This window comes from Parus major, chromosome 1 (assembly GCF_001522545.3).
Source record: "Parus major isolate Abel chromosome 1, Parus_major1.1, whole genome shotgun sequence".
NCBI lineage: Eukaryota > Metazoa > Chordata > Aves > Passeriformes > Paridae > Parus > Parus major.
This window is the reverse complement of record NC_031768.1, coordinates 29,581,912-29,595,963: the sequence shown is the minus strand read 5'-3', so window position 1 is coordinate 29,595,963 and position 14,052 is coordinate 29,581,912. Positions and strand designations below refer to the sequence as shown.

Here is a 14,052-nt window from a genome sequence, read left to right as displayed (position 1 = left end):
CTTGAATACACTGGCCATGTCAGGGAGCTCACTGGCATCTTCTTCCATCTGCTTTACTCTTCTCTAGCAGCGTATGTTGGAAGCAGACTTCTGTGATCCAGTTCTCTGGTAACTGTTCTATCAACAACGCTTCCAGATCTTGCCTCGCCTGGCTGTAGACCTTGTTTTCCTCACAGACCCATCATTTTTTAACAGCTCTACATGTACATGAATCCTTTACACATCTGGGATCTGGGTTTCTTTCCCATCAGAAATGTGAAATAGGGAACATTCCATTATTTGGTATATATGCAGAAAACAAGCCTTCAATTTATATTACTTTAGGAACTGAATCCCATCTCTTACACTAGTATGGCTGTTTGGAAAGCCAAGATCTTTAGGGCTGGGTGACTTGGGAGGGGTACTACTACTAGAAGAATCAGTGCCCGTTCTCAGGACTTCCTAAGCTCCTCTCCTCAGCACATTTCACAGAAAGACCTTCCTCCAGGCCATGGCCTCAGCACTTCCTCAGGTTAAGCCAGTGACTTGCTGTTCCATGAGATGTACTTCCACAGGATAAGCCAATGAAACAGATCATCACACTTAGTAGGGGTGTGCTTCAATCTGTGACTCCCAGACACATGTTGCTGCTGCTCCCCACCCTCCAGCTCTGCTGAGAGCCCCACCAGCAAAGCAGATAATCTCAACTGCACTGGACCATGGAAGATATGGATGAACATCAGCCCTTCAGAATCACAGAATCAATTTGATTGGAAAGGATTTCTGAGATCATCAAGTCCAACCTGCACATCACCTTGTCAACTACAGTGAGAAACTAAGGGCCATAAGCCAGTCTTTCCTTAAACACCTCCAAGGATGGTGACTCTGCCACCTCCTTGGACAGCCCAAGGTCTAATCACCTTTGTTGTGAAGAAATCCCTAGTGTCCAACCTAAACTTCCCCTGGTGCATCTTGAGGCTGTGTCCTCTTGTCCTTGTCGTTACCTGGGAGAAGAGCCTGACTCTCACCCGGCTACAACCTCCTTTCACGTGGTTGTGGAGAGTGTTAAGATCCCAGCTGAGCCTCCTCTTCTCCAGGTTAAACAACCTCAGCACCCTCAGCTGCTCCTCACAGGACTTGTGCTCCAGCCTCTCCAATGGACCAAATCCACGATGTAGCTGTTCCACCGTTAAACGGCACGGCCACGAGGGGCTCCTCGGCCCGGAGGAAAGCCCCGGACCCACAGTGGTGCAGGGAGCGGGAGGCGGCGCTGGTGCCCGGTCCCGCTGTCCCCGCTGCGCGGCTCCCGGCGCGATGAGGACGCAGCCAGCGCCGCGCGCTGCAGGGCGCCCCCTGCCGGTCCCCGCGGGAGCGCGCGCAGCCGCCGCTCGGCCCAATGGCCCGCCCCCGTCGGGCGGCCCGGGCCAATCCCGGGCCAATCCCGGCCCACCCGGCCGCGCGCGCACCGCCCCGCAGCGCGGGCCGGAACGCCCCCGGCGCCTTTCGCGGCAGCGCCGTAAAGCGCGGCCGGCGGGGAGCGCCCGGGCCGGAGCGGCGGCGGTCGCGGTCGGATGCCCGGGGGCGGGGGCAGCCCGGCGCCCGGCACGCAGGGGGCAGCGGAGGCGGGCGAGGCGGCGGCGGGCGGCAGGATGAGCCTGTCGCCGAAGGAGCTGTCGAGCCTGCTGAGCATCGTGTCGGAGGAGGCGGGCGGCAGCACCTTCGAGGGGCTCTCCAGCGCCTTCCACCACTACTTCGGGAAGGCCGAGCACTTCCGGCTGGGCTCCGTGCTCGTCCTGCTGCTGCAGCAGCCCGACCTGCTGCCCAGCCCCGCGCAGCGCCTCACCGCGCTCTACCTTCTCTGGGAGATGTACCGCACCGAGCCCCTCGCCGCCAACCCCTTCGCCGCCGTCTTCGCCCACCTCCTCAACCCCGCGCCCGAGCGCGGCGGCGACGAGGCGGAGCGCACCCCGCTGTCAGGTGTGTCCCAGGTGTGCGGCGGGGAGCGGGGCAGGCGGGCGGAGCAGGAGCCCTCCCGGAGAAAGCGGTGGGAATCCTGCGCGGCCAGCGGCTCTGGGCTCGGTGTCGGCCAGGCCGCTAGCTTGGATCGTACAGCTCTCTGCAACTGCCTGAGGGGGCTGGGGCTGCTTAGCCTGGACAAGAGAAGGCTCGAGGGGACCTGTTCGCTCTCTACAACCGCCTGAGAGGAGGCTGTAGCCAGGTGGTGGTCGGCCTCTTCTCCCAGGCAACCAGACAGGACAAGAGGACGTAGCGTAAAGCTGAGCCACTGGAGGTTTAGCTGGGATTAGGGAGTTCTTCACAAAAAGGGTGATTAGACATTGGAATGGGCTGTCCAAGGAGGTGGCAGAGTCACCATCCTTGGAGGTGTTTAAGAAAGACTGGCTATGGCCCTTAGTTTCCCAGTATAGTTGACAAGGTGATGTGCAGTCACAGGTTGGACTCGATGATCTCAGAGGTCTTTTCCAACCTATTTGGTTCTGTAATAACACGGAATATTTTGGGAGAAAGCCATCACAAAAAGCTGGAGGTGATAGGAGGCTTCCAACAGCCTTAAAACTGAAACAAAACTGTTAGAGAGAAATACATGACAGTGAAACACTTATTTTCCTATTCAGTAAAGACACTACCAGTGTTGAGTAAATCAGTTCCTAAAAAAAATAACCTGTTGGAGAAACTACAGAGAGGGCCACCAGGTTGGTTGGAGGGCTGGAGCACTGGAACAGGCTACCCAGAGAGGCTGTGGATGCCCCATCCCTGCAAGTGTTCAAGGCCAGGCTGGATGGAGCTCAGAACGTCCCTGGTCTAGAGACAGACGTCCCTGCCCATGGCAGGGGGTGGGAACTTGATGGTGATCAAGGTCCTTGCCAACCCAGGTCATTCTCCGAGTCTGAATTGCAATGTCAGGTCGTACTAAATAGCTTGCTTCCTGTCTGGATTGGAATTTGTGTGAATGAACTACCATGAGTGACTTAGCATCAGCTGCCTGCATGTTATGATGTGTAATACTGATCACATAGTAGTGTATTTTGTATTAAAATGGTTTTGTATGTGTCACACAGACTCTCCAGCTGCACCTGCCTTGCTATAAATAACAGATCAGTTTGTCTTTGTTTTGCTTGTTATACTTGAAGAGCATGGAAACTGTTAATGCTCCTACATTAAAAACCATGGATTGTTTTTCACTGTGTCTCCACAGGCTTCTTACCTCCCATAACTCCTCCAGAAAAATTCTTTCTTTCACAACTGATGTTGGCCCCTCCTAGAGAGCTGTTCAAGAAGACTCCTCGTCAGATTGCTGCCATGGATGTGGGGAACATGGCCCAGTCAGTGGACATCAGTGGGCTGCAGCTGGCATTAGCAGGTAAGGAAGGTTTGTGGCTCTGGTGCTCTTAGGAATGGAAACTCTCATTGGAACGTGACTGTGGGTTACCTGAGAAAAACACCTGTCTGTCCTGAATATGAAAAAGTTTGAACTGTGCTTTAAGGTCTTCAGGCCTGTGTTCAAGCACTTAGAGAAACTTCAGGCAGAGATTACATCCTGATTCTTTTATTCTCCTTAACAAGTAGCTTTTTAGGCATATATGTAATTGCCCTAAATACAGGAATATTTTGCAAGTATAGGAAAATTTTTGTCTTCTAAGGCTGTGTGGGATTTTTTAGGGATGGGTTTTTTGGGGGGGGATATTTTTGGTGGATTTTTTCATTTGTTTGCTTTATTTTAATTACTTGTGTGGTTTTCTTTCTGTATTTTTATCCCTTTTCACCCTTTGCAGTGTTTCTTTTATGAGAGAACAAACATAACTGTCGCACTACTATTACATATCAGTACTTCATCTGTACCTGGAAAATTGACTATTAGAATTATATCTTTATTGTAAAGTTAGACTGTGCAGTGTTAGTTCAAGAGTTGAAAAGTGATACTAGATTGAAAAGAAAAGCAATGTGATGCTTATCCTTTGACAGGAGAACAGGAGGAGGAACATGATTGTTCATGTCACATCTGGGGCTAATATGAAATATTCTATATTGTTGGGAACAAGGAACCAGTTTAAACACAAAATTCCTTTCTCCCTAGGTATGTGCCAGTAGACCTGCTTGCTTGAAAATTGACCATCCCAGTTCTATATCTGTACAATGTCAGATTTGTCAGGCACCATTTAGACTTTCTGTGTCCTGCAGTTGTATCTTGGTATTGTCATTTTATTTTTTTTTCCTGTGGACTCTGACATTGACTGGTAAAGCTGTGATATACTGTCCCTTGTTCACAGTCTACAGATGTCTTGTGGGGGTCCTCCTTAGCTGCTATTTCCAGACTGGGAAATTGTTTGAAAATGCAAATTGAATACCCTAATGTGACATTGTGGGTGAGACAAACTTTTCTGGTCCTTCTTGTGTTCATCCTGTCTGTATTTTGTAGAATACCTTAGTGAATTCAAATTTTGTGAAGCCTCAGGTACCTTGTCATTTTTAGTGCAAGGCATATGTGATGCCTTAAGAAGCCTCAAAGTTTTTTTTAATTTGCTTTTGTTTTCCCCTATGTACTGTGTTTGCCTTCTGAATAGTTTTTTCTAATTAAAAATGAAATCACTGAATCACAGAATGGTTTGGATTGGAAAAGACCATAAAACAAGAACACCTTCCAATAGACCAGGTTGCTCAAAGCCCCATCCAGCCTGGACTTGGACATTTCCAAGGATGGGGACCCACAGCTTCTCTGGGCAACCTCAAAACTGTGGTAGGGTGAATGCGTGCTCTAGGCCACATACTTTGCTTTAAAATAGAAGATAATGATGGCTGAAAGTAGAATACAAAGTCATTAATGGTGCTTGTATAAGATTTATATCATTGTTTATATAATCCAGTAAAAGTGCACAATTGCTTACAAGCAGTTGTAGAAGTTATGTTACAAAACCAGCTGCATCTGAAAAAGCTCTGTGCTGTCTTTCTCAGACTTCTTGCTGTAGGTCCCTAGAATAACTCTCTGGTTTCTAATCAGTTTCTTAAAAGATAAATCTTTTACTTGTTTTAAAATCATGATGCTTCTGTTTGTTATGTTTTGGAATGTCTGTGATTTTTTCACCACTCTTCATTATATTTCTCCTAATGATTCAATATGCAGGATGAAGCTGGTGCAGGATAACACTAAGATGCGATGTTTGAGGTGTTTTGTTTACACCCTTTCCCCAGGATGTACAGAATGTCACAGCTGTAACACTTGTTAGCTTTTCAAAAGTATGGTCCTTGAGATGAATTCAGGGCTGTTCAGAATAGAATGATTTTGACTTGCTTTAGCACATACCTGCAAAATCAAATGAAATTATTTTGAAAGCTTTTAATTTTTTTTTCCTATCAGTTTATCTGTCCCAATCCCTTTTTGGTTAAAAAAAAAGAAAAACACTTATCCTCTGAATCTGAGCTCTCTGTGACAATTTGTTTGCAACTCTATGGTGGATTTTCTGTTTTTGATTTTCTTTTTTGTTTTTAAGGTTTACCACCACCCCCCAAAAAAAAAAAAAAAAAAAAAAAAAGTAGAATGCTGGAATCTAGCATCTTGGGCATGAGTGTTAACAGTTGTTCTGTTCTCTCTTCCCTTTGGTCTGCAGAGAGCTAATTCAGACTTTGGTACTGCCCTACAACATGTTTTTGTTCATCTGGTATGCTACCCTATCAAAAAAAGTCATTTTCTCCTAGTTGCAAGGATGGGTCTCCTCGCAAAGTGTTCTCAGTGTTTGTCTGTTAACCCTTATTTGATGGGGGAGTAATTGACCTGTATGAAAGTAATGCTTTTAATACATTGTAGAACCTTCTGTAAGAATCAAAGAAAGTTCTTTTTACGTGTAAAAATAGAATAAGAAGCTCCATAAAGGAACCTAAGGAATTGTTTTCAGTTTAATTTTGTAAAATTTAAATGTCTTAGTTGAAGATGCTACATTAGTTTCTGTTAAATCACCATGTTGTAATTCTTACTTCTGCTTATCTGAAACTGTTGATTTAGCCCTTATTCTTGAAGCAGTGAGGTTGAACTTCTGAGCTTCAATGAATATAACTGAGGGCTCAGGCAGGCTTCTCAAATCAGTGAAGTGAAATATCACTAATCATCTTATCTAACATCACTAGTAATTTCAGATTATGAGGTTACAAACAAATCCATGACTGATGATGGATTTAAGTTTTAAGTTAAATGAAAAGAAAGAAAAAGGACACCCAATGCTTCCCCCCGACTCCTGTGCTTCATTTGTTAAATCAACCCTTCTGTTCAGGGGCTAAATGAAAGTACTTACGAGATGAAGTTTGAAATAGTTGCTTAAGTAGAAGATATGTTTTATAAAACAGCTCATTTGGACTTTGCCTTTAAAATGTTGTTTGTTTTTGTTTTTTAAATAACTGAAAATATTGATAGAAATTTAATAGAAAATTAATAGAAAATTTAATAAAAAATATACCCTGCTGTGCTGCTTCAATGAGGATATATGCAAATGTTTGCATTATCTGAAACAGTTGGATAAAGTAGGACAGAAAGCCAAAAAAATTAACAGCTTTATTCTCCTTATGCTCTTGTCACTCACAGTTTTGGGCATCTCTTGCACATTTGTTTGGAGTCATATGAAATAGTTTGTACGTGGGCAGCTGGGAAGGTTCAACATGATTGCACAAAAAGGAGCTTTGTGACATGTTTGCACAAAAAGGAGCAAAGTAACACTTTGCTAAGAAGTGTTAAGGTGCACAAAATATGAACACTCACTCAATTAGCCAGGAAATGGAGTGGTGTTTAGTTTCATCTGGAACTTTTTCAAAGGATTTCTTGTGTGGTACCAGCAGTTTTGGACTTCAGATTGCTTAAGGCGTAATCTGCTGCTTAGTGTTCTCTGTTAACAGGGTGGGGAGAGGAATGTTAAGTGGTATTCTGTAGTGGGGATTTTTCTTTTTGTCCTTTGGAGTTTTCTTTGCCAAAGCAATAGAAAACAGGATCTCTCAAAATAGTACAGAGAACATAGAAGATCAGCCATTAAGTCTCCAGAAGAGCAATAGATTATTGACAGAAGGGCACATAAAAATCTTGATAGTGCAAACAAAGAGGCCTGTATTTTCCTTTTTTGCCAATTTCAAGTCTTCAGCTGTATATGTGCTAACCTTAATGTTATTTTTCTGTAACTTGTTTATGTTCTGTAATTTGGCCTCTAAAGGGATGGCTTAGCTCCTTTCAGGTTTGCTTTAATGATGATGTCTGTAGAATCATGTAACCATTAAAACTCCATTGTTTTCCACTAAATTACTGATTCTGGCTTGACAGTGAATCTACAAGGAGTTCAGGCAATGCCACAGAAATGTGTTGGGTAAATCTGAATAGCTGACTTCAGGTCTAGTATGACCATTATCATCTGCAAATGGATCAGTGTAGGTTTTTCACTTTCCTTCTCTGAGAAGTGATTACAAACCAGATACAGCCATGTGAACTCTTTGAGGAGTAGCATGCAAACCTACTAATGTGCTGCTTTTAGATGTAGATTACATCAGTTATGTGCCTTTTCTAAGGACAAGACTACTTTTCAGACTAACATCTATTTCTTCTTTATCCTTACTGCATACCCTCTGTGTCTTGCCTGTCAGCTGGCACTCAGACTGCTGACTGCCTAACTGTACTAAATTTCATGTTGATATTATCTGCTTTGTTGTTTTTTTTTTAAAGCCAGTTCTTTACTAAAGCTGATTGTTTCTCACTACTTTTAGTATTCCAGGCATCTCTGTTCCAATTATATGGTTTAATATTCTTCTTTCAGAACGTCAGTCCGAGTTGCCAACACAGAGCAAGGCCAGCTTCCCCAGCATTCTCAGTGATCCTGACCCAGATTCTTCCAACTCTGGTTTTGACAGCTCTGTTGCTTCCCAGATCACAGAAGCATTAGTGAGTGGACCAAAGCCTCCTATAGAAAGTATGTGCATTTACACATCTTTGTTTCTGTAACTCATGACATGCTGTGTTATTATACTTCAGATAAAATGTAATGGAATTCAGAAGTATTTTCAAGGCATGAAATGGAGGTTAAGTTGAAATGAAATGAAAAGTGTGAAATTTCATCAGTCTGTCTCTAGATCAGATTCTAGTCTTCACATTTACAGACTTTGAGAAATCTGGAGTTTGTCTTCAAGCCCTCACCCATGTCATCTCTCAAATAACAGATAAGAGTCCCTGCACTGAGATCTGCATTGGCTGGTAACACTTCCCAGGGAAGCAGGTAGTGTGGAAAGGAAAAAAACACAGGATCAGTAACACAGTGATCTGAATCAAGAGGAAAAAAAGGCAGCTGTAATGGTATCACTGAAAATCATAAATAAATGTTTCTCCAGGCGGCAAATAGGATTGTAATGCTGTTCTCAGTGTTGTAATAGCTTAAAGAAATAGGGGCTTTTGGGGTGTCTTCTGTTTTTTACTGATACAGAACTGAATATCCAAAGCTTAAGAAAATATTTCACATTGTTGCCATTTTAGGTCACTTTCGACCTGAGTTTATTCGACCACCGCCTCCACTCCATATATGTGAGGATGAATTGGCATGGCTAAATCCAATTGAACCAGATCACACAATTCAGTGGGATAAGTCAATGTGTGTTAAGAACAGCACTGGAGTTGAGATAAAAAGAATCATGGCAAAAGCTTTTAAAAGTCCTTTGACTTCCCCACAGCAGACACAGGTAAGGATGATGGACTTGCCTGTCTGAAATGATTCTCTAAGAAGCTATTAACTCCTGAGTTTTAGAAAACCTTGAGCACTTTGATCTGTGTTTGGATTCAGGAAACCTTTAAATTGCAAAAATCCAAGAATTTTGACTTGGGTTTGTCTGAATAGAAAGATAATGTTCATATCATTGACTGGATGTAATTACAGTTGAACAGGAGTGGCACTGACTTTTTTTGTGTGGAGGAATCTTTGTATAACTAAGTTGCTTGTGCTTCTGTGAAAGTTTTTAATAAATAATTACTTCAGAAATACCAACAACAATTTTTTTCCCTAGGTTTGATAGTATTACCCCTGATTTCAGTGGGCTTTTTTCATAATCATGCTGGCACTATAAAATCAGCTTTATTTGCACTACTCTTTCTGCCAAGTGAACTTGAAATTGAGATTTCCTTCTACTGGACAGGAAACTACAGGAGGCTGAAACTTTTCATGTGGAATTTTAACTCCCTTCTTTGCTACCCACTGATGAAAGACTCCTAAATGCATTAGTAAAGGTTTTATGGACAGACACAGTTGCCTGTACATAAAAATTTTAAAGTAGCCCTCCAATGCTTTTCAATAGAGAAGCCTGAATCTAAAGGGCTATCATTCTTCTGGATCTTAGATGTATTATAGCAGTTTTTTCAAGCAGTAACATGAACAGTTGAGGTAAAATCAACTGACAATTTTTATTTTCTTCTTCACAGCTCCTTGGAGAACTGGAAAAAGACCCCAAGCTTGTTTACCATATTGGTCTCACTCCTGCCAAATTGCCAGACCTGGTTGAAAACAATCCTTTAGTAGCTATAGAAATGTTGCTGAAACTAATGCAGTCTAGTCAAATAACAGAGTATTTTTCTGTCTTGGTCAACATGGACATGTCCTTACATTCAATGGAAGTTGTAAATCGGTGCGTATGATCTAAAATCTAATAAGGTTTCATTGAGTATGTAAAATGAGCAGTTTTGTTTTATTAGGATATCTGGAAATTTAATTTTGATCCTTCTTGAGGCATGTCTGTGTGGGAGATGGAAGACTACAGTGGGACAAAGGGCAGTTATTGAGAGAATCCTCCACAAACAGTTGACGCCATACAGCTAATCTGCTTAATTGCAGCTTGCATTCTTGATGCAGCTTAAGTGAACAAAAGGTGCTGTTGTTCAATGGCTGCCCTGCTGTACATTCATGTCCTTTCTTCATTGGGAATAATTTTTGCAGATAGGTACAACTCATTTTCTTAACAATGCTAGCCCCTTAAATGGGAAAACTTTTCAGACAGCTAATTCCCAGAAATTTACAGAAATACATCTCTTCCACTTACTTTCTTCTATTTCTTAGCAATTACTGAATGTGAGCTACTAAATAAACCTCAATCAGCAGACTTTTTGAAGCAGAGTTGAATTGCACCTTAAATATCTTCTTACTAAAGGAACATTCCTGAAATAAATGCCTCCCTACTGGTGCAGACTGACAGCAGTTACTGCCCTGAAGTGGGGCTAATGATTGCAACGTGCAGAAGGGGTGGTAAAAGAAGAGTTTATACCTGTGTCCAGGAGAGCTACACCACCAGTCAGGCATGCTGGTTCTCCCACAGCATAGCTACCACAGGAACAACTTCCATCAAGCTGCAAAGCAGCTGTCAAGCAGGGAGACAATGATTGTAAAGGGAAATAAGACAAAAAATTGAAACTGCACTTGAAACTCCAGTCTTCACTGTTTTCCCTATTGTCCCCCTTTGGCTCCTTCAGATAGGACTGATTTGAGTTTGGTCAGATTCTGTTATAACCTTGTGGCAGTTCTCCATTTAGTGCATGTTCTTATCTTAAGAGAGCTGTATTGCCCTCTTGGTTAAGAAGCAGTGGCAACTCAAATGCCAGATGTACTAGAAACCAATCTAACTTAGCTTCTGTAACATCAGAGTTTAAAAAAATATATTCTTAAGAAATTTAAATGACTAGAAATATGTCTGGAAGCTGTCTGGGAATAAACTCATATCACAGGTCTAACTGTTAGGATTTGCTTTGCTACAGAAACACTAGGTTTATGGCTTCATAAACCACTAAATATATTTTATTTGAACAGGCTTACTACTGCAGTTGATCTCCCACCTGAATTTATTCATCTTTATATCTCCAATTGTATCTCCACCTGTGAACAGATTAAAGACAAATATATGCAGGTGAGTGCTTCAATAAATTGGTTAGGGAAAGGTATCCCATATATTGCTCTGTGAAATATGTGCTATGATTTAATAAGGCTGATAGCATGAAGCCTTCTGTTTTGCTGCTTTTTTATTTCAAAGGTACTTTTTTGCCTAACACACTGTAATTCTTCACAGAGTTTAATAGACAGTTCTTCACTTTTTTAAAAAGATTTCACAGGAAATCACTGTTCCCTGTCATTCTGTAGACATCACAAGCTTCTTCCTGGCAAAACTTTGTGACTGGGGTTCTTACATTCAAAAGGTTCATCTATCACTCTGTGAGCCTTTTCTTCACCCCCGGTATTAGTTTGCATTCGGCTTAATTTTAAGCTTCAAGTTTCTCTTCTATACCAGTGTGCCAGCCACTTCCAGACCCCTGAGGTGATGTTACAAAACTCACAGGGAAGTCTCACCCTTCAGTCATGACTGATTACAGCTTGCAGATCTCATTTCTAACACCATGCTCTCTGCTTCCCAAGCCTGTCATACTTGCATGCTGGTACTGAAAAAATTGTAGCCGCTCCAAGGATCCCTGACCAGGGAGGGTCAGGGGAAACCTGAGGAGGTCTGCACACTTCTGGCATTCAGAAGGTCTACATGCTGTGAGAGGTACTTTGTTCTCTCCTAAACTGATCTGTTGGTTTCACCAGGTGCCCAGTACTTTTCTTGGGTATGTCATTGGTGAAAAACAGTTCTGTATTCAGTTTCTCCTAGGCTGTTTTTGAATCCCAAGTCCTACCTTAGCTTTTTCCTGATACTGAAGGACTAGAATGTCTTTAGTCTCTTGCAGCAAGACAACTATTCCTTTCCCTTTAAGCTTTTTTTGGTATCCTCTAGTGTCTTCTCCAGCTCTGTTGTCTCCTTAAGCTACAGAAATGAAAGTTGTGTGCAGTGCACAGGATAGGGTTGCAATGTGGTTTTAGATAGCAGCAAGCCCCCCATCTTGTTCTCAGTCCCTTTCAGATGACATTTCATGTATTATCTTTTGGTGGCTGCTGATGCTTCTCTGCTTTGTGGTTCTGCCAGACACACACACGGGTGACTTGATCTGTGACCTGCTAAGTAGCTCTGCCTATTACATTTGGTAGTGGAGTAGGAAAATAGCAGCTGATCTGGGCTGCAGCTGAGAGTTATGTCCAGAGTGGGACACTGCTCAGTGGGGCTGCTGAGACCACATAGTACCTGTGCTTCAGCACACAGGGGACAAAAAAGAGCTCTGAGGGTCAAGAAACATAGCCTGGTCACTAAGCAGCACACACAGCTTGAGATCTAACATTTTTAATGTGTATGGGGCCTCACAGCAGCTGAGACACAAGATGTTTTGTTTGAAAAGCATGGTACAGAATTACTATTGGAAATGATCCTCAGAGACTGGGAGTCAGCCAGTAATTTTGCATTTGTTCTTTTGCCTGGTTTCGTGTTCCTGGATTATTAAAACTACTCGTGTAACTAATTTGTGTTGCAGAGAAAGCATGTGATGCCTCTTGATCACTGTGAAGGAAATAAATTGTTCAGTCTCTGAATTCTCTCATTATAAGTAGCAAATTTTGCAGTAATAAGCTTAGTTCCTGGAAAAATAGCTGATACCTTGTTTTCAATGTCAAATAATCTGAAATGCTTTGGACACTTAATCTGTCACATCCCTCAATTCTGTCTGGTAAACACTGTTCATATACATAATTGCTTTTAGAGAAAGGCTTGGGTTCAACTCTTTCTCACAATGTGAAGTATGAAAGCACTTTAATGATGAAGACCTGGTTTTGTGCTTGGGAAGAATGCGCTCTGTGTTAAACAGATGGTTGATGACTGGGTCTGCCTATGACAAATTTTAAGTGCCAGTTCCTAAGCTTTCACTTCCAATTCCCATTGTGCTCTTCAAGGTGTTGCCTAAGTAGATCTTAAGAAAGAAGAACACTTTTAAGATCCTGTCTTTTCACTGGATCAGGCAGGAAATGAGCCATGAGTTCTTGGATTAGGTGTCCCTGGAATTGTTTTTCTTCTAATACAGAGCAAAATACGGGTTGTCTGTTGATTCAGCAGTAGAGCACATTCCATGAAGGAAGTTTGGAATCAGTTCAGTTGATGTCACTTCCTATCTGGGGTTCCTTGATGAAGTGGTGATAAGAAATTTTGAAATGTGAAACTTGTTCTATTTTCTTTATGGTGTTACTGTAGTAAGACTAAGCAAGACTGACATGTTGACATAATCTTTAGCTATTATCTTTTCTCTGCCTTTATTCAGAGATTACATAATAAATTTTAAGAACAGTGGATAGGTAGATCTGGTGCTTCATTTGTGGATGGGATTAATCCTGAGAAGGCTCCTGCATCCAGAAGCATAAGAACTATAAAGCAGTCAATTTTTTAAATATAATAGTGGTATGGGAAATGGAGAGAAGGGGCAGCATGTACAAAGCTTAGGAACACACCTCACTTGTACTGCTGAGGGCCAACAGTCCTTTAACTGATTTGGTTGCAAACATTTGTTTGGATTATTAAACCATCTTTCTTATGTTTCAGAACCGCCTGGTCCGTCTTGTTTGTGTCTTTCTTCAGTCTTTAATCAGAAACAAAATTATTAATGTACAGGACTTGTTTATAGAAGTGCAAGCATTCTGCATTGAGTTCAGTCGGATACGAGAAGCAGCTGGCCTTTTCAGATTGCTGAAGACACTGGACACTGGGGAAAATCCATCAGAAACAAAAATGTCAAAATAAAGTGACTGTCAGTGGCAAAAAAAACCTCCTACGAGTGTTCTATACCACTTATTTGTACATTTTAAACTTCAATCCCTGGATTAATTATGTATTATGTTAATTACATTATAAATAGCATTTTGGACAATAAATAAGGCTTTTTCTGATACACATTTGAGTTTGTAAAATGTGTTAGGCCTTACACTATTTTTCACTGTGGTTAAAATTTGTATGTCATATGCATATCCTGAAAGTCAGGCTCTAGTGCGAGAGAGAATATAAATCAAACTTAGCATTCACAGCAAATTTAAGTATTAATCTGGCACTCAGTGACTTTGGGTCCAAAATTGTCTGTGTATAACTAAAGTCAACTTGTTCCAAGGTAAGTATGTTCCCAGTTTTACCTTTTGTTCACCGTGTATGATCTTCTAGGAGCTG

At 42.1% G+C, this 14,052-nt stretch overlaps 1 protein-coding gene across 2 annotated transcripts; it reads left to right on the top strand.

Moving 5' to 3' along the window:
- Nucleotides 1–1,488: 1,488 nt before the first annotated feature.
- Nucleotides 1,489–13,659, top strand: CNOT11 (CCR4-NOT transcription complex subunit 11). 2 transcript variants are annotated; one of them, XR_004496835.1, is made up of 8 exons: nucleotides 1,489–1,956; nucleotides 3,194–3,358; nucleotides 7,776–7,928; nucleotides 8,486–8,688; nucleotides 9,422–9,624; nucleotides 10,797–10,893; nucleotides 11,397–11,526; nucleotides 13,438–13,549. XR_004496835.1 is itself a non-coding variant. In XM_015632279.1 (7 exons), exons 1-7 carry the CDS (start codon nucleotides 1,551–1,553, stop codon nucleotides 13,633–13,635), a joined length of 1,425 nt encoding a protein of 474 aa, XP_015487765.1. In that variant the 5' UTR covers nucleotides 1,489–1,550; the 3' UTR covers nucleotides 13,636–13,659. The 2 variants fall into 2 exon arrangements, 1 of the variants encoding a protein (XP_015487765.1); XM_015632279.1 differs by lacking the exon at nucleotides 11,397–11,526 and having other exon boundaries at nucleotides 13,438–13,659.
- The last annotated feature ends 393 nt before the right edge of the window (nucleotides 13,660–14,052 follow it).